General features: G+C 48.5%; 1 protein-coding gene across 1 annotated transcript; it reads right to left on the reverse strand.

The window, feature by feature from the left end:
• Nucleotides 1-1548: 1548 nt before the first annotated feature.
• Nucleotides 1549-15898, reverse strand: LOC144144494 (chromatin assembly factor 1 subunit A-like). The gene is made up of 7 exons (XM_077675964.1): nt 15556-15898; nt 14561-14670; nt 13019-13135; nt 9991-10179; nt 6387-6762; nt 3695-3902; nt 1549-1867 (listed from the first exon to the last, which is right to left on the reverse strand). The coding sequence occupies exons 1-7, from the start codon at nt 15587-15589 to the stop codon at nt 1789-1791; spliced, it is 1113 nt and encodes a 370-aa protein (XP_077532090.1). The 5' UTR covers nt 15590-15898; the 3' UTR covers nt 1549-1788.
• Nucleotides 15899-17871: the final 1973 nt, after the last annotated feature.

A 17871-nucleotide genomic window follows, 5' to 3' on the forward strand; every position in this document is an offset into this window, starting at 1 on the left:
ACGCGTTCGTTGCTACCCAAGAAGGAGGAGAGGAAGAAGAGGTTGTCGTTCGTCGCCTGCGAGCTCAAGACACGTACCGGGGGTACACGACACAAGACGCTCTGCAGAAGGGGACGGCCAAGGTGGCTAAAATGTCGCACACCGAATTCGCTAACTTACCCATGGAGATTCTCATCGTCCCAAACAAGCCCTACATAATCACCACAAACATCAACGTCGTCGACGGGCTTGTCAACGGAGCAGTGGAAAGCATGACGTTTCGAGTCTTTATATGATGTGCGGGCGAATGTTTTACGGTTTTACCGATAAGCATTTTAGCTTCGCCCCTCTCATCATCATTCACTTCGTGGAGATGGCTTGTCCTTTGGCGCAGCGCAGGTGCAATTTGGGTCAATGATGTGGTTTTGGCGTATCTTGTAGCAGCAAGTCGCAAATGTAGCACTCTGGCACAATTGGCGCAGCTGTACTGCTTCTTAAAGTCGGCCCACAAGACTGCAATGTTCCCGATCACATTTTTTTTTTCTTTTCACAATGTCGGCCACAAACAGGAATTGCCCTGACCTTGTGCCCCTCCAGAATCCAGAAGGGAAGTGGAGGATAGGGTTGCACAATGAGTTGTTATGGCTTCCCATTGGGCAGCAGGTGAGAAAGACTGGGCATGCACTGTTGCACAGGTGACCAGTTACTATGACAACTTGGCAGTCGCCTCAGTTTCAGAGGGGGAACAAGATTTGCACTGGGAAGTCTCACGTTGACAGCGCTGTACCGACTAGTCCGTGCAAGGTGTGAGCCCTAGACAAGAAGGCCTTATGAGAGAGGCACGATCCCAGCGTTCAACAACAAAGTGCAGAATTGAGGTGATTACATGGAGGTAATAAATAATTCAGCATTGGCAAAATAATCTGCAGTAATGCACCCTGGGTGCAGCAACTGCAAGTTGCCTTGCAGAGATTTCACTTGACACTGAATGTTGCATTAAAGTCACAAGATATCTTCAAATATTTTTTGTCGACATGGAAAATAATCCAGTCTAGGGAGCTGCCGCTGCTGAAATCAATTCACTTCACTTGAAGCTCAATTTAGCCTTAAATTTTCCTTATTGTAAGCAAGCTAATGAATGCAAAATGTATCCAGATTCATTTTAACGAAGTCCAACTGTGCAAGATACATGTTTACACACTGTATAAAACTGCCAACAGTTAGGTAATTGCGGGTTAGTTTGCTGTTGCCACATAGCCCAAGGTTTTCAGTGTTGATTCTTATTTGACAACCAGCTAAACCCTTGGTCGCAGTCTTGTCCAGCATTGAAAAGATATGGTGATGGACAAGCAACAATGTAGTTTTGACTGGGAGAATAGTCTGAACTAAAATGGCCCAAATCAGTTAAGTGTGCTCTACAACTAGAATGGCACTTTACTCCTATATCTGCACAAAAAATGACCATCTTCCATGGCAGCAAAGACGGAGTGATAAGCAAGCTCTCTCAAGTGCAAGCGAATCAGTCTGAAAGGAGCTGGTAGACAGAATTTCACCAGGAAAAAATATTTTTATTAACTGCACAAAGTGACAAGAGTGTTTTGCGCTGCGTTTCATTCTAGAAAAAAAAAAAGAAAAAAAAAAAGTGCACACATCCTCTTTTCAAGCCAGCCAGCATGAATGTTTTGGCCACGGGGGTGCAAGCGGCTTGCATGTAGGCTTTGTGCAAAACGGGGCAACAGCCCAGGGCAGAATCAACCGCCTAGGCTGTGAAAGAAGAAACGTGTCCAGGAACATGATTCACTGAGCTGATCAGGACTGGCCGGACTCCACTTGTGCAGTCGGGCTGCTCCGCTCTCGGTTCCACAGGCGGTCCAGAGGCCCTGAGGGCCTGCAAAGGTGTCGAGCACAACAGTGACTTTTCGGGAACCTAATGCATTGAGCCACATTCATCACCACTGGGAACACGGCAGTAGCTGCTGGTCAGAAATGCATAAACGCAGGCTGTACATGTTTTCGAGCCCTTTGGTGCGTTAGTGAGAAATGGATGGGGAAATGAGGACGATTTCTGTTGTGGGACTCGTAATGCTCCGACAAGCACCAGCCATAGCTGCTGTTCAAAAATGTGAGCTCGTTGGAGGCGCAGGCTTGTGAGACAAGATGTCCGCTGCAGCTCTACTTGGTTGGAAGACAGCCTAAGTTTATGGAAGCCTGGGTGTTATTTCTTTTCTCATGTGGTAAAACATTTGTATAATGAAGGGGACACAGACATTATTTTATTAAATCTTTAAACAGATGCATCATTATGCCTGCTGACCATGTCTCTATTTCCAAAATCATATTGAAGAACTACGATCACTCTGTTAGTTTCTTATGACCGATTTTGCTGCAAGATCGAACTAGATTCTCACTGGTGAGGGGTCTATATGATGTGGGAAAAATCCACGGTCACTGGAATACACACTATATTTGCATGGCAGCGTAGAGGTGTTCTCCTCTAGGAATTCAGGAGTGCACTTGGAAGCAGCACGTAGACATTTTTCAAAGCACCTTCCCTCTTCTTAAACTTTCTCTACAACAGAAGTGCCCTCAATAACTTGCCAGCACAAAAAGGCATTGCCCAAATGCATATCTTGGAAAGCCAGGAAAGCTGGTCTCTTTGTAGCACAAGACTTATCTCGCCCTGCCTAGAGCCACTGTGGCTCAAGTACTCTCTAGGGACCCATTAATTAAGCTTGCCTCCAAGACTCCTAAACTCCGTGATGTCCATGACTCCAAACATCCCCTGCCTTCTCCCTTTCTCCCACTTGACCTAGAGTCCCCCTGCTCCAGTAAGGGCACTTCCTCTCTCTCTCGGAGAACCTGTGGGCAGGGCTGTTTAACAGACGCGTCTGCCCTACCTCGAATGTGAGACCCTTCTTTCTTGGGTCTTGCACCTACAAGTGCGGTATGACTGTGCCTGAAAATAGATAACAAATTTTGCCAGCTTGTGATGTGCGTTTTTTTGCGTGTACAAAGTAGGCCTCAAATATTAATTCTCTCATCATTAAAATATTCAGAAGAAGAAACTGTGAGCGAAATGACAACTACCATGCTTCGAGAAACTCTGCATGTTACAGTTAGTGTGTTTCGGGCTTCTTGAATATCCCATTCTTCTGTGGGTGCTTGTAAATAATAGTAAAAAGACGTCTAGGACTTGGCGAAAAATCTTCCTATTTTAATATGAATGCAGTATATGTTCAATGTGCACCGAGAATCTTTCTGTAATGGAGTTACTTTCAATGGTGCGAAAGTGCAGTTGAATTAACCCACCACAAACAGTATACATAAAGTTTCGTCTACATCTTTGTTCAAGCGCTAGAACAGAGGGCCAACTTCAAGCTTCCTCCGCAGACAATGCCGCAACAGTTAACAACAGTTGAATTTCGGCAAATATTTCTGTCGGCATCATCAAGGAGATTCGTTCTCCCCTTCTATAATGTTCCTGCCAATTTGTTACAGCAATTACTAAATTTTCCCAACTGGCTGCAAGGTCTGTTGAACCCTCTCGGCTGCTCAATGCGACAAGTCTGGATGCTCATGACAGACAAGGTGGCAAATTCAGGAAAAATTCCTACAATCGAGAATCAAGGCCCAAGCCTTCGTGATGAGCAAAGCTACGCATTTCTGTCTAGCCCTAAGTTCAGCCGGGATGATGAGCGGGAACAGAGCGGCTGACCTGGGCGGGATGCCGAGGCGCTGGAGGCTGGGAGCGGGCAGGCGCCAGCGGTTGGCGCGCCCCCGCTCGGGCGCGAGGGAGTGGAGGGCGCTGAGCAGCAGCTTGCGCCCCACGGGGGCCCCCGCCCACTGGGCCTGGAACTGGCGCACCAGCTGTTCCTGGCTGCAGCACGCACGCCCGTGCACCAGACGACCCAGCAGCTGCAGCGCTGTGGGCACCACCACCAGCACAACAGAGGGCCGGAAGATCAGCTCTCCCGTCCCCCCTGTGGGGAACCTCGTTCAAGCACAACTCGAGGAGAGAACAAGGACCGGAATGAGGCTTTGTCGAGCGACAAGCAATAATCTAAGCTTGAGTGGGAAAACTGTGAACTGACTGATTGATTTGATTGATTGATTGTAGTGTTTATGCGCGGACGCAATGCAGGTGATGAGGCGCGCCGTAGTGGAGGGCTCCAGATTAATTTTGACCACCTGGGGATCTTTAATGTGCGCCGAAATCTTGTACAAACGGGCGTTTTTGCTTTTCGACCAGGAATCGAACCCGCATCTTCATGCTCAGCAGCGCAAAAACTGTGAACTAAAATGATCCACATCTGTTCAGTATGCTTTACAACTAGAACGGTGCTTACCGTAAAGTTCTGAAAGAACGCCCACCTGAATTTCAGAGATATCAAGTGAAAAATACGGGGTGGGCAATCTTTGGGGTCAGGTGTGGAGAAAAAAAGAAAAAGTGAGATTGGCGAACTTTCGGGTGAAGTGGAAAGGACAAATTAGTGACCACATCAACAGATGAATAGACGATTCGTGTTTATTTTGTTCACTCATCGGCGCTAAAGCCATCAACTTTAGAAGGTGAGCAATCTTTGGAGTCTTTTAGCAAATCGAATATTTCACCCCTACAGGGGGGGGATGTTTCAGGAGAGGGCTCTCTGAACTTTACGATAACTCCTTATCTGCACAAAAACTGGACCACGTGCTATGAAAAAGTGGGAAGAGCGATGAGAAAGCTCTCGCAAGTGTTGTTGCCTCTGTCCTGTCCTTATTCTTTCCTCAAGTTGTGCTTGGCGCTTGACTGAAATTCCCACAATGAAGTACCGATCAGCCCACATAGACACCTTAACCCATCCTTTCGGGGTGCGTGCAAGGCTTTGCGAGAGAGAGACCTTCATTTGGGCTGCTGCCAAGTTTGGGGGGAGTGCCATTATTCCCAGTGCAGAAGTAATTTTTGCGTTTGAGAACTCTGCACTGAGAAATGTCTCTTGTTAACAAACTTTGTGGTGTTATGCTGCTTGTTTTGGAAGTATTCTCTGAATTTAAGACTGCAGAAAGGGGTCCATAGGGGACAACTTGCCATCCCCTTGGCGTTTTAGTAGAATGGCATCAGCTCCATCAAATTTCTTGTGCCATTTGCTGCACCACATTGTAACAATTTACCATTTTACACAATTTCTTGCACATTTCTTTAGCAGGAAGGGTTGGAAAACAAAGCAAAAGTATATTTTTTATGAACAAAAAACTTGGCACCCCTTATTGTCTGTTCTGGTTCAACACAACCCCATGAAATGACTTCAAGAAAAATAAAAAGAGCGCAAAGGACGAGGACAAAGAAACACAGTAGACGGGACGCAGTAGACGGGAGTCAGTAGAACTGGTTTTCTAAAACCTGCACCCCCTTTCACTTTTCACCCCCGCTCCTACTGTGGTTTTTGATTTTGATTGTAGGGATCAACGCGCCGACGCTACACAGGCGATGAGGAGCCCCGTAGTGGAGGGCTCCAGATTAATTTTGACCACCTGGGGAGTTTAACGTGTGCCGAAATCTTAAACACAGAGGCATTTTTGCTTTTCGTCTCCATCAGAAAAGCGGCCGCATGGCCATCGGAAATCGAACCCGCATCCTTGTGCTCAACAGCACTACAGCATAGCCAGTACTGTGGTTTTCAGGAGGCGTATTTCCCAGGCCTCTGCACAAAACCCCAACTCCGCTCACGGCCTTGCAACTTCACACTGTTCATCAGAATTAACGTGCTATGGACATCCTGATGTAATCCATTTGCCTATTCAAATGAACCTTGAAGAAGGCAGATTCCACAGCACAATTTATACCTGCCATGATGATTCCAATCAGCGTGCAGTAAAGTATGTGCACACAAACTTTTAATTGAAGACTAGTGCATGCAGCACATTACACAAAACGCTCCCTGCATGCAGGACATTAGTGCACACTCTTGTAGTCAGTGCATACGCTAGCGCCACTTTACTAACAATGCATTAGTGATGCTTAGTAGCAGAGTTCCTTACAGTTTGACAATGAGAGGGTCCCGATAGAGCCCACCAATCAAATTTCCCAAACGTGAGCCCTGATTCGTTCCTTGGTTTTCTGTAGACACAAAGTTGAACAAGCAGACAACAAACTGTGACATTTAGCACAATAGCTGGACTGTTCAAAACTATTAAAACAATCTATGATACCACCCCTTTATTGCTAAAACAAGTCTTGCAATGTGCCAAAAACCTGCAGAAGGTTTTGTCCAACTGTTGCTCGTTCAGCAAATCCCATGGTGATACGCAATTCCCAAAAGGAGTGGGGCAAGTGGGGGACGGGCGGGAGTGCACGTGGGCATCACATTTTGAGGAGCATGCACTGAAGAACTCCCAGGCAAGCACCCCCCACCGCCCTTCGCACTGACCGTCGTCGGGCAGGGTCTCCTCCTGCCAGCTGGGCCGGAGGGGCCCCGGCCGGAGGCGCACGGCCGCGAAGCGCACAAGCAGCTGGGCGGCCGCAGGGTCCCTGTCGGCCACCAGGAGAAGCGGCTGCAGCCGGCGGGGTCCCACCGCGCCCCCTTCCTTGAGCTCGGCCTGCAGCTCCAGCTGCCGGGCCTCCAGGGCCTCCTTGGAGGGGCCCCCGCCCTCCTCCTCGTCCTCCGACAGGTAGCCGTGGGGCACGAACAGCTCGTGGTCCACCTCGTAGTCGTCCTGCTCGCTCTCGGGCTCGCTGCCCGAGAGGCTCTCGCCGGGCTCCTCGTCGTCCCACTCCGCCTCGCTGTCCACCTCGTAGTCCAGCTCCTGCGGCGGTTTTATGGATGCAGGGAGGCACGATCGGTGGAGAGGAGCTTCCACGGGCCCTTCAGAGCTGCTAACGTGCAGTAAAAATGCCACATTAAAGGCCAACTGCACTCAAACATCATCCTGGCTAAATGTCTTCGAAATGTGTAGTAGGTACCATGAGAACTACTGCGACGCGACCGGTAGCTCTGTGCAATGCATGGTTATTCAGTTTCAGGCACTCAAAATAACACCCTTGCAGGCGACAAAGCACCTGCCGGCGTGTCGCGCAAACAGCCAATTAGCGGAAGTGACATGCCAGCCCTGCAGGCCGATCGGCCTGCCTCGCAGCGGGAGAATCCAGGAAACTCGTATTTCGCGCCGATACGACTGGCTTTCATGGCTCTGAAGACGCTTCGTTAACTGTACGGCTCTCTCCTTTCCGAGTGTCGTCGCGACATCATGCCTACGCGGTGTGCTGCTGTCGGAGCGCATGAATAGTGTCGTGCTTGCGGGACAAGCGCTCGCTTTTCCGCGCGCCTCCCACACCCCCGCACGCGCGCGCTCAAACTCTCCTCTTTGCTCGCCGAGCCGGCCGCGTTGGCCGGTCCGCACAGCTCGCGCCGTCAGGCCAGGCCGTCTGGCCGCTCACGCCGATGGCTGATACGTCACTTCCACCTGCCCGTAATGGCCGCATTTTGCCCAGTTTCGTTTTCAAAATCGTCAGTGTGTGCAGCTCGCTTGCGGCGTAATTACGCACATTTTAGGCGTCATACTTCGTACATAGCGGTCTTTTTAGTCATACTATGCAGGAACGGTGATTTCGCGCGGTCGAAATTTTGAGTGCAGTTGACCTTTAAACAGCGCTTGAACATGTGGATGACACCAGAGGGGACGGACGACGGCGTTTCAAGTGTACCCTCTTCTGACGTCCTCGTGTTCAAGCACTGTTTAACGATGTACAAGGACCAACTAGCCCAACTATCAATTTTACCGGAATAAAAATACCCACTGATATGTCCATGGCTATAATGTTGTAGGAATTAAGCTTATGCGGCAAGCAAGAATTCAGGAAAAAAAGATAGACCTCTCTCTTTCTCCTGAAGTTGTGCTTGGTGCTAAAACCTACTTCCTACGATAGTATAACTAGCCCGTATAGACACATTAATCCAGTTCAGCCTATGAAATTGTGAAAACTAAGCCGCACCGTAACCATTTTAGTGTTGCATATGTACATATGGCATGTCTTCTCCAATAGCATATTTTTATTTCACAGTCCATCGAAAAATATATCAATGACGCGGTCTCAAATATTTCAAAATAATTGCACCTCGCCAAATTGCACAATAGTGCAGGGAAATGTGTAAGCCAGCTGTTGATGACACTGCGTAAAAACGAAAAGCTCATTCAAGCTTCACAACTGCGCACCGAGGCTTCTCGTCATCTCTCAGGCTGGGGTGTACCGTATTTATTCGCGTAATCCTCGCACTCGCGTAATCCTCGCACCCCTAATGTGAGCCACCAAAACTTGGATTTTTTGGTTCCTCGCATAATCCTCGCACCCCCAACTTTGCAGCGGCGAAAGTTGCCTGCTCGCGAAACCCGCATGGTGCACGCACTCTCCAACGCGCGCCCTCCCCCGCCGCCTCTCCGTTCGGCGGAGAGCGCTGTGTATCCAAGGCCATCCAGGCGCCCTAACAACCTGCATGGCCACTCCTTAACAGGCGCCCTAACACGCTACTCACACTGTCCTTGAGCCGGTTTCGCGCATGTTTCCCGTGCGCGCAACTAGACGGTGTTCGCGCAGCACGCTGTCGTGTCGTCGTGTCGATGTCGTGGTCCCGTCGTTGAGCGGCAGCAGTCAGTGAGTCACTCGCGTCAGTGGTGGATAGCTCGCTGCCATTTTGAGAACTTTTTGATCTCTTTGTTTTGTGCGTGGTGCCGCTTCGCCATGGGGAGGAACGCCAGCTACACTGCCGCTTTCAAAGTGAAAGCGAAAGAGTACGCGATCAAACACGGCAACCGTGCCGCAGGCAGGCACTTCGGCGTCACCGACTTCAGCGTGCGTTACGCACATACGACGACGAGATAGGGCGCGCGCCACAAAGCAAAGGCGGCAATTTCATGATCGCTGATCGACGGGAGACTGTTTACGTTGTAAATAATAAAATAAAAAGAAATAGCTGCTGTTGGCAACACTAAGCTTACATATACAAAAAACGACCGCTACATTTAGCGGGAATGGCATAAGGCAAATTGGCAACACTGTGCACCGGATTTTTTTTTTTTTTTTCCGCATAATTCTCGCACCCCTAACTTTGCATTGACTTTTCCGAAAAAAAAAAAAAAAGTGCGAGGATTATGCGAGTAAATACGATATGTTAGGGAGACGGGTAAAAAACAGTTGTGCTGAAGCAGCTTTCACAGAGCTAGAGAACATTTTATCTTTGACTGGTCTCTCAAAGCCAGAGCATGGAAACATTCGCATGTGTTATGTTGACCATTGCTGCAGGAGGCACTAAAAGCAAAATTCTTTGAATGCGTGTATTTACTATGCAAAGCACAGAGAAGATAGGCAAGCATTTTGTTTTTCAAGGTGGCCAGTGCAACCGCCTACCGTTCTGTTCATGGTGACCACCGACAGCATGGTGTGGTCACTTTGCATTAGATGGAAGGGCATACGCGGTTAAATCGACAACACTCTGTCTTCCATGACAGAAGCTTGGTGCTTTACAGTGATTTGGTTCCTGCTATTGACACCACTATTTATTTTCTGTCAAATGCCTACTGCTGGATTCTTCACGACAACTACTTAGCTACCCTGTCAGTGCACTAATTTACATGTGCAATGGCAACTATGTAAAGCATGGTGGCGGGAGCTTATACTGGCATCAACATAAGATGTTCTTGTTAATAATCAATTTTGAATGACTGGAGCTTAAATGCACTCACAGCAGAGACTGTGCCCATGCACTGTCACTGTCCTTTAACAGCCTGTACCACATAGCATTCATTGCTGCTTCTGAACGTGATCCCACCTTTACCATCCACAGCTTGCCCTCGTAATATAACGGGTCGATCAGCAGACAGGTCTTCCAGTGATCTGTCATGGCATCCAAATCTAGGCCAGATCAAGATATTTCACCTGCTCAATTTTTGCTGAGATGCGGAACAGCTGTCGGGTGATGCGCCGGTTAGTTGCGCCACAGAGGCGGGGAGGAGAGATGGGGGGCCCTCCTCCCAGCTCACCTGATCCTTGGCCCACGGTCGGCGGCCAGAGACGGTGCGACTGCGGCGGCGCCAGGTGCCCCAGTAGGCCGGGCGCACGTTCTCACAGAACTGGAGCAGCTTGGCTCGGGGGCCCTGCTCGGGAAGACGGCGGCGGCAAGAGAGGGGGCCACGCCGCTGCAACCCTCGCCGCAGGCTTGCCACATCCAACTGCACACCACGAGAGAGAGAGTAAGAACAAGACAGGAGGGATACTTGGCTGCCTGGAGTGCCCGGATAACGTCACAAGCCCTTGGGGCAGGTGAAGCTATACTCGGTGACAACTTAAGAACAGCACCTGAAGTTGCCGCTGTGCCTTATCACCGTAGCCGGATGTTTCTCCGCGCGGCGCAAGTAGGGCGTTACTGGGGATATTTTGAACATGGCGTGAGCCGTTCCCGTGATTTTTTGGACTTAATATGCTTATAAACGACTCCAGTGACGACAAACAAACTGCGTGAGACAAGGCAGACGATATCACGCATTCATAGCAAACCCCTTTCAAAATGCGCGCGCACTGACGTCACGGGTCCGGCGCTTTGGCGGAGTGATACACTACATGAGGTGGTGCCGTTCTTGAGTTGTAACCGAGTATAGTGACACCTGCTGCTAGAAAAGAAAGACGTCACAGTGCATGGCCACTGCGATCGGCATTCCGCTGCGCAGCCACAGAATGAATTGTGGCTGCTATCATTTCCTCCATCAGGTACTGCTACCATCTCCTCCGCCGTTGCAGCTGTGAAGCTTTGTAAGGCTGCGTTGGTTTTCAATGCGACATTATCAAGTCGCTCGCCCGTGTCCACCTTGATGGGTGTTTCGCCTCCTATGTTATGCTTGCTCCACGGGGTGGGGCACGTACGGAGGGCCAGCAATCTTTGTACAGTGCAAATGTTGCCAGTTGGGACAACCAGAACTTCTGCAACTTTCCTCCACGAAATGTGTGAGACTTCCCAGAGTCGTCTCAGTTTCTCAACTGACATTTGAGTGGGCACCTTTGGTACTGGCAAAGATGCCACAGCAGGTACCTTTTGCGAGTGGTGAACATATATGCTGCATAGCAGGTGTGAGCAGAAATGAATAACCGGTGCATTTGACATTAACTGTGTTTTGACAAAATGATAACTGAGGAAAGCCTTGCACGCTTAACAATGCGCCGATTAAGAGAAATACAAGCAAGAACTTGGTTGTTTGTAAAAAAAGATTCAGCTGGGCTGAAATGGGCCGGCATATGTGAATCTGTGCCAAATGCGGTTTGATTATGCAGACATTTTTTCATATGTGCACTAGAATAGAAAAGATGTATCATGTGAATATGATATGAAAGCCGTACGATACAATACGATAAAGATGTACAACACATGCCATACATATGGTGTGTGTGTATGAGTGTACACACACACACACCACACACATATTTACGTATATTGCCTAAGTCTGTTTTTGTTTCTACACCTACAATGACTGGCCATTATCAGCAGTGGCGTTGCCCTAAAGGGGCCCAAGCAGACAAAACACAAGTCTGGTTCATTCGAAAGATTGCCTTGTTAGAATCATACTGACACCACTTTTAACGTAAACTTCGCTCAAATAAGCTACATAAGTAGGAAAAAAAGGGAATGGCCATGTGACTCACTAGCTCATTTCCCGCAACAGAACCTATGACATCACACTGATTGATTGTAGGGTTTAAAGTGCCGACGCAACACAGGCGATGAGCTGTGCCGTAGTGGAGGGCTGCGGATAATCTTGACCACCTGGGGATTTTTAACGTGCGTCGAAATGTCGAACGCACAAGTGTTTTCGTTTTTTGCCTCCATCAGAAAAGCGGCCGCCGCGGCCGGGAATCAAGCCTGCATCCTTGGGCTTAGCAGCACAACGCCATAGCCACCGCGGCAGGTCTATGATGTCATATGCCCAGCTCTGCGGTTGGCTGAGGCAGGCAAAAGCAAACGCAAATTAGGCAGGGCTTATAAGATTGCCGAATGAGCTATTTGCGCTTAAATTTAGGGCACATTCTTTTTATAGCAGTATTAATGGTGGGGTAAACAGTGGAAGTTACAAAAGTGCATGCGAACATAGAAGTACCAATGCGTAGTGCTCTTGGTACTGCGCGCACTATGCTTGTTTTAGCTGCAGAGCTGTGTGGCACTTTGAGGCCTTTGGGCTGTCTCAGATGACACTGGCCGATTGGCATAAGCGACGGCGTCTTACGTGACCACATTTGTCGAGCAAACACCGTGTTTCATTAAACGGTTATTTCTACCTTAAAAACAAGTCAGGTGCAAATTTGGGCAAAAACAAAAGCAAAGACAGAAAACGGCCTGCGCAGTATGGCCGTGCCCCATTTGAGGATGGACGGTAAACAAGGCTCCGCAGTTGGCTGCCGAGACAATGGCACACACACTAGGTTTCATTTGAAGACCTGTTCTTGTGACGTCATTGCAGATGTCACGAAAACACACAATTTGGCGGGAGAATCAAATATTTAACTTAACTGATTAATTTCTCAGTGAATAAAGCATCGTTTGCTTCCGGACAAGTGCTGGGGGCACTATATAACACGAAATCTTTTGAAGAAAACAAACTTGTATTTTGTCTGTAGAGCCCCTTTAAGTACAAATAGCTTGTTATGCAAGCTGATACGCCCTGCCTAAGCTGTGTTTGCTTTTGCCGGCCATGGCCAATCGGGCAGCTGCTCATCAGCTGCTCATAACACATCATAGGTTCTAGTGTGGGATATGAGCTAGTGAGTCTCATGGCCATTCTCTTTTTTCCTAATTATATAGCATGTTTTAGTGAAGTTTGCATTAAAAGTGGTGTAACTGTTATTCTAACGAGGCAATGTTTTAATGAACCAAACTCGCATTTTGTCTCCATGGCCCCTTTACGCAGCGCGTGCAAGGGTATATCACCAGAGAGAACAGAAGGTTTTGAAGCCACAAATATTGAGCGGAGGATGATCCTCCTCCGCAGTGGTGCTTAGAAGCGACAAGTGTGGCTCCCTGCTCACCTGACCCTGGTGCAGCAGCTCGTCCAGTCGAGGCTGGTCGAAGCGCTCCTTGATGCCTGCAGGCACGGCTGGCGCCAGCGTCATGCCAGCCTTCAGCTCAAACGGCCGGAAGGTCCCCTGAGGAAGAACATGCTCAGCGCTGTCGCATTTCCGCCTCCAACCGATAAAAAGGGGGCAGCCAGCCATAGTGAAGGCTTATCGATGTCTCACACAATGAGGCCAGTGCAGAGCACTTGCGCCATGGAGGGAAAGATACTCTGGAGAGGCCCCAAGCATTGCAAGAAATGTGGCAGAAGTTGCGTCCTTTTATGGCCATGAAGCAGCCCCCTTACGGATGTCCATGGAGTGTCAGGGTTGCTTTGCTGTTACTGCTTATTTCCAACCAATTTTGCAGCATCTGACAGTTCCTTTGGTGTTTGGGTGAAGCAGCAGTAGCTATTTGAACGGAAGTAGCAGCAGAGAAGGCGAGACGCAGCAAATGAGAATGGAAAAGGGTAGTGGATTCATGGACATCTGAAGATGGCAAAGCAGCTTTAGAAAATGTTATGTAAATGGCTCTCCTGGGTATTCTTTTCTTATGCGATGTGATGCACAAAGGCTTCATGCAAATATACAAAATGCTCTTCAATGCGTGACGTTTGGGTAACAGTACAGCAGCACTAGATAAATCAGTCCACTGGAAAGCAAACACACTTTGTGAGCTTGGGCACAGATCTGGCAATGCCAATTGCAGGCACTCTGCAGAGCACACCGGTTGCACGAAGGATAGACGTCGCTTTCCTCCTATGACACTGATACATACTTTCTTTTTTTTGCACAGCATTTGTTCTGAACCAAACTGGGCCTTTATGTGCTAAGGCTACACCTAGGTCAAAGGTCACGCCGCAGTAAAAGGGTACGAATTAATTTTGGGGATTTTGGTATACTTCTTTAAGCACAAAGATTTTGCTCTTGATGGAACTTCTGTGACTAAAACATGTATGCCACAACCAGAAATGGACCCCACGATATTTCGTTTCAACAAAGCCTAGAATAAAAATAAAAACAATCAGGGTTGCTTCCCCTTCCAGAAGAGCTGGTAAAGGCAAGAGTTTGATGACAGGCAGTGGATCTATTTATGACACATCACTGTTTTTTTATGGAAATAACGCTCCTCGAGAAGTACGCGCCATTTTACTTTGTTCTCATCCGCCGTTGTTTCTCGTAAAGAGGTCTCTTGAGCAGCTCCCCCCATTAGTGAGAATCGGGATGACCAGCAAGTGCCACTCCGAGGGGGGGGAGGAGGGTTGTGCCACTTCTTACGTGAATACGACGGGCCTTTTTTTTGTTTGGTTATCGATGATGTCATGGTGCACATACAGACAGTTTTGCTCAGAGCAATGCACAGATCATACTTTAAGGCAACACAATTTGCTCACTGCCGATTGGGGAAGGTTCCAAATTTCTGAGGAGAAGTTATGGTGCATTTTAAATATCTTCAAAGAAACTTGTGCGCTCCAGAGGGCCCAAGATCGAAGTGACTGGAAGTGAGGAGTTGCTCACCTGTCCCAGATTTGCTTGGTCAGGCCGTGGCTGCTTGCAGGGTTGCTCTTGGTCGGTGGCTAACTTGCGCTTCTGGGCAGCTGCCCCCAGGGCTTGGAAGGGCAGCCGAGCTGCACAACGGGGTTTGCAGTTAGACCCCCATTGCTGATGCGCCAGCTTAGACCTTTTTTTTTACCGCCTCTCTTTCACTCCTCTTCTTCTGCACTCGGTTGTATGAAGGTGAGCTCCCTGCCGAGCCCAATAGCATCTCCGGTGCCCTTCCTTTCCTTTTACTATAAGAATCACTAGCAGTAGTAGTAGTCCGGTTAGACCCACTTGTAATGACTAGTCAGAGGGCTTGAGGTTGCCACTACGGGAAATTAGTGACACAATGCATCATAACTTGAGTTTCCTAGGAAAAAGTTGGGGGTTGGGCTCGCATACGCAGTTATAAAAGCGCTGCAAACGTTAGTAACAACCCTTTACTGACCTAGATCAGCGGGCCCAGGTGTGGACGCAGATGCCACGAAAGAGACTGCATCACTCATTCAAGGTACCAAATCCGAGCGCACACTCTATTTTGGCACAGAGACTGCTATGCGAGGGTTCGACCAACAAGGAACCATTCTCCTTACGAAAGGAAAACAAAAAGAAAAAACCTTCACACAATTAGCGGATATAACTTTGTTCGAACGTCATTTACAACAGTAGGTACGGTTATTTTTGTCAAAAGGGGGCGACAATGCACTGATTGCTCATGTGGGGTTTCTGTTTTTAAAGGTAGTTCCAGCAGCAAAAAGGCGAACGAGTGCGAGTATTTCCAGTGAAGACACATTTACAACAGCACAACCGCCAATTTTCCAATATAGCGTGGCCACATAATGCATCGACCGCATGCCCACACGTTTTTATCCTCTTTGAGCGAGCTCTAATGAGGCGCATCAGATGTGTTTGAACTGCGAGCCCCTTAGCGCTGCGCGGCCGGTCAGGCTTTTGTGGAAGCGCTAGGAACTCACATTGCTTCATCTTCTTAGACGGTGTGCCGGGCATCGCGAAAAAAGGCAGGATCGGGTTCAGTAGAAAATACTGCACTAGTGTGCGGCAGTGACAGAGGGATCCGATAACTGCACGGGCATTCTTCGCGTCTGCGTCGGCACACGGCAAGATCACGGGTTGAGCAGGACGTATGTGGTCCTTACGTACGCCTGCCACCAAAGAAATTCACAATGTTCACCCATAAAAACTTCCACTCATCACAACAGCCAGCGTACGCGTATGACGAGTTTTCCACTCCCGCAAAAACTGCGTTTGGCGGGAAAAAGTGCTTCACAAGTGTGGTCTACGATTGGCCAAAAGCCGCCTCTTGTTCGCCAAATAGACAAACAAGCCACAAGCAGAAATTACCCGAGGTAAATTGCATTGGTAAGCTGAACGAAACGAAAAATAAAGATAAATGACTAAGGTGGATATTTGTTAACAAGAAAAATGCAGACATTACGTAAACTAAGCTTTCGGTTTTAGCTGCAGTCACAGTGCAGTGTAAACGTTTTAGTGCGCTGACGATGTGCCATGCAGAAAAAGTACCGCAAATTTTTGTCTCGCGTTTTACTTATCCACCGCTAGGGCACACTGTGCTAAAGAGTCAAGAGTTTTGTTTTATACTACAGTGAACTTGCTACAGTGAATTCATATATTTTAATTTGCACTAAATTAGAAAGGGTGTGTGCTTGGGCTTTTTACTGCTCAATATAGAGAACTAAGAGCATATGGCGCCACATCTCTCACTCGCTCGAAAAGCTGTCGTTCGCTTCCCTCGTTCACCGGTACCAGGCAGCACGGGTATTATGAAGTTCACCGAAGCACGGGGACTGTTTCAAAACAATAGTTCCGCCAACGCATGTACAACTACGGGAAAAACTTCTTAACCGCCCGCACGGCAGTACCGCAAATTGGCGATATTATAAGCGACACCATACCAGGTCCTTCAATAGGTAGCCCTCAAGGAGCAGTACTCTCGTCGCTGCTCTTTAACTTAGCCTTGCTCAATCTTCCTCATCAGATACATCTTCGGCACAGTATTAGGCTCATAACCCTTTGGAAGTCGGGATGCAGCGACGCACAAATCGAAGATACTCTCGAGCGAGGGCTAAAATATAGCCGTTGCAGAAGCCAACGAGGTAGACCTTGAATGCTTCACAGAAAAGTTTGAGCTACTTGTACACGTACCGGCAGTGCCGATCATAAAAATCCTAGAGCTCACTACTCAGAGCAACAGAGCCAACGCTCGGTACCATAGGCATGCGCAGGGTTCTCGATTAGGGGGGTCGAAGTCTGACCTGAGCGCCCCCCCCCCCCCCCCCCCTTTCATCCCTCGGGAACTCCCGACCTCCTCCCACTGAAGGCCCAACGGTCAGAACTCAGTGGAAAGACGAGGAATTGTTATACAAATTTCAATGAAATGGAATTACAATACATACAAAATATTTCTGGGCAGAAGTTTTTACTTTCATGTGTAACATCGGCAAAGGGAGCAGGTCCCAGGGCGGATGCGGCATCAATTTCACAACGCGCTGCCGAAAGAACTTCCATTCTCCGTAAAGCACAGAAACCTACGACACATCTGTCTTTTGTAAACTGCAACGTGGTTCCCGTGCGTACCGCTCAAACGCAAGCTTTCGAAATTCGTAGGAATTTAAAATGATTGTCTGTTCTGAAACTCTTTCTAAGCGGCTATTTTGCTCAGTACTATAAGGCACGTTATTTGCGAGGAGAAGTAGGAGGAGGACAAGCTCCGCGGTAGCTGCACATATGAAAATTAAGTGGTAACGTGTTTCTCACAGCGACCTGCTTTCAGTCCCCGCACTTCCGGGGCTGAAAGTAAACAGCCTTTGGAAGGCAACGTGAGGCTTCTTCGGCTGCCATGATCGTGAAAACACACGCGTGGCCCTACGGGACAGGGCCGATTGAGTTAAGGCATGGGGCAAATTTGGCGCCCCCCTCCACATTATTAGAAAGGCGGCGGCACCCCCCCCCTCCCCCCCTCCCTCCCCTGTGCGCACGCCTATGCTCGTTACATAGCTCACCTCCCAGGTCAGCCAAACGATCGGCCTCATACGTACGCCGCATTGCTGTCGAAACAAGGGGATAAAAGAAGCCGAGCGGATACAACTAATTCAAGCTTTTGCGGTTATTAACCATTACGGTACTTACCCTTTGTTATGGCATAATCCCTCTCCGAGTGAATATTATATAAAATCAACTGTCTGACTCGCATAATTTATAAGACTGCACTCAAATCACTTAAAAGAATACTTCCACCGCTAGGCGTCCAT

Source organism: Haemaphysalis longicornis, unplaced genomic scaffold, assembly GCF_048455015.1.
Source record: "Haemaphysalis longicornis isolate Haplotype H1 unplaced genomic scaffold, Haemaphysalis longicornis Haplotype H1 scaffold_7, whole genome shotgun sequence".
NCBI classification, from domain to species: domain Eukaryota; kingdom Metazoa; phylum Arthropoda; class Arachnida; order Ixodida; family Ixodidae; genus Haemaphysalis; species Haemaphysalis longicornis.

Excerpts from the sequence above, each read along its gene's own strand:
- LOC144144494 (XM_077675964.1), bottom strand. The coding sequence starts at position 15,589 with ATGCCCGGCACACCGTCTAAGAAGATGAAGCAAT. Across the intron at positions 6,763-9,990 it reads GACCGTGGGCCAAGGATCAG|GAGCTGGACTACGAGGTGGA; the intron begins GTGAGCTGGGAG and ends AAACCGCCGCAG. Across the intron at positions 3,903-6,386 it reads GGAGACCCTGCCCGACGACG|CGCTGCAGCTGCTGGGTCGT; the intron begins GTCAGTGCGAAG and ends TGGTGCCCACAG.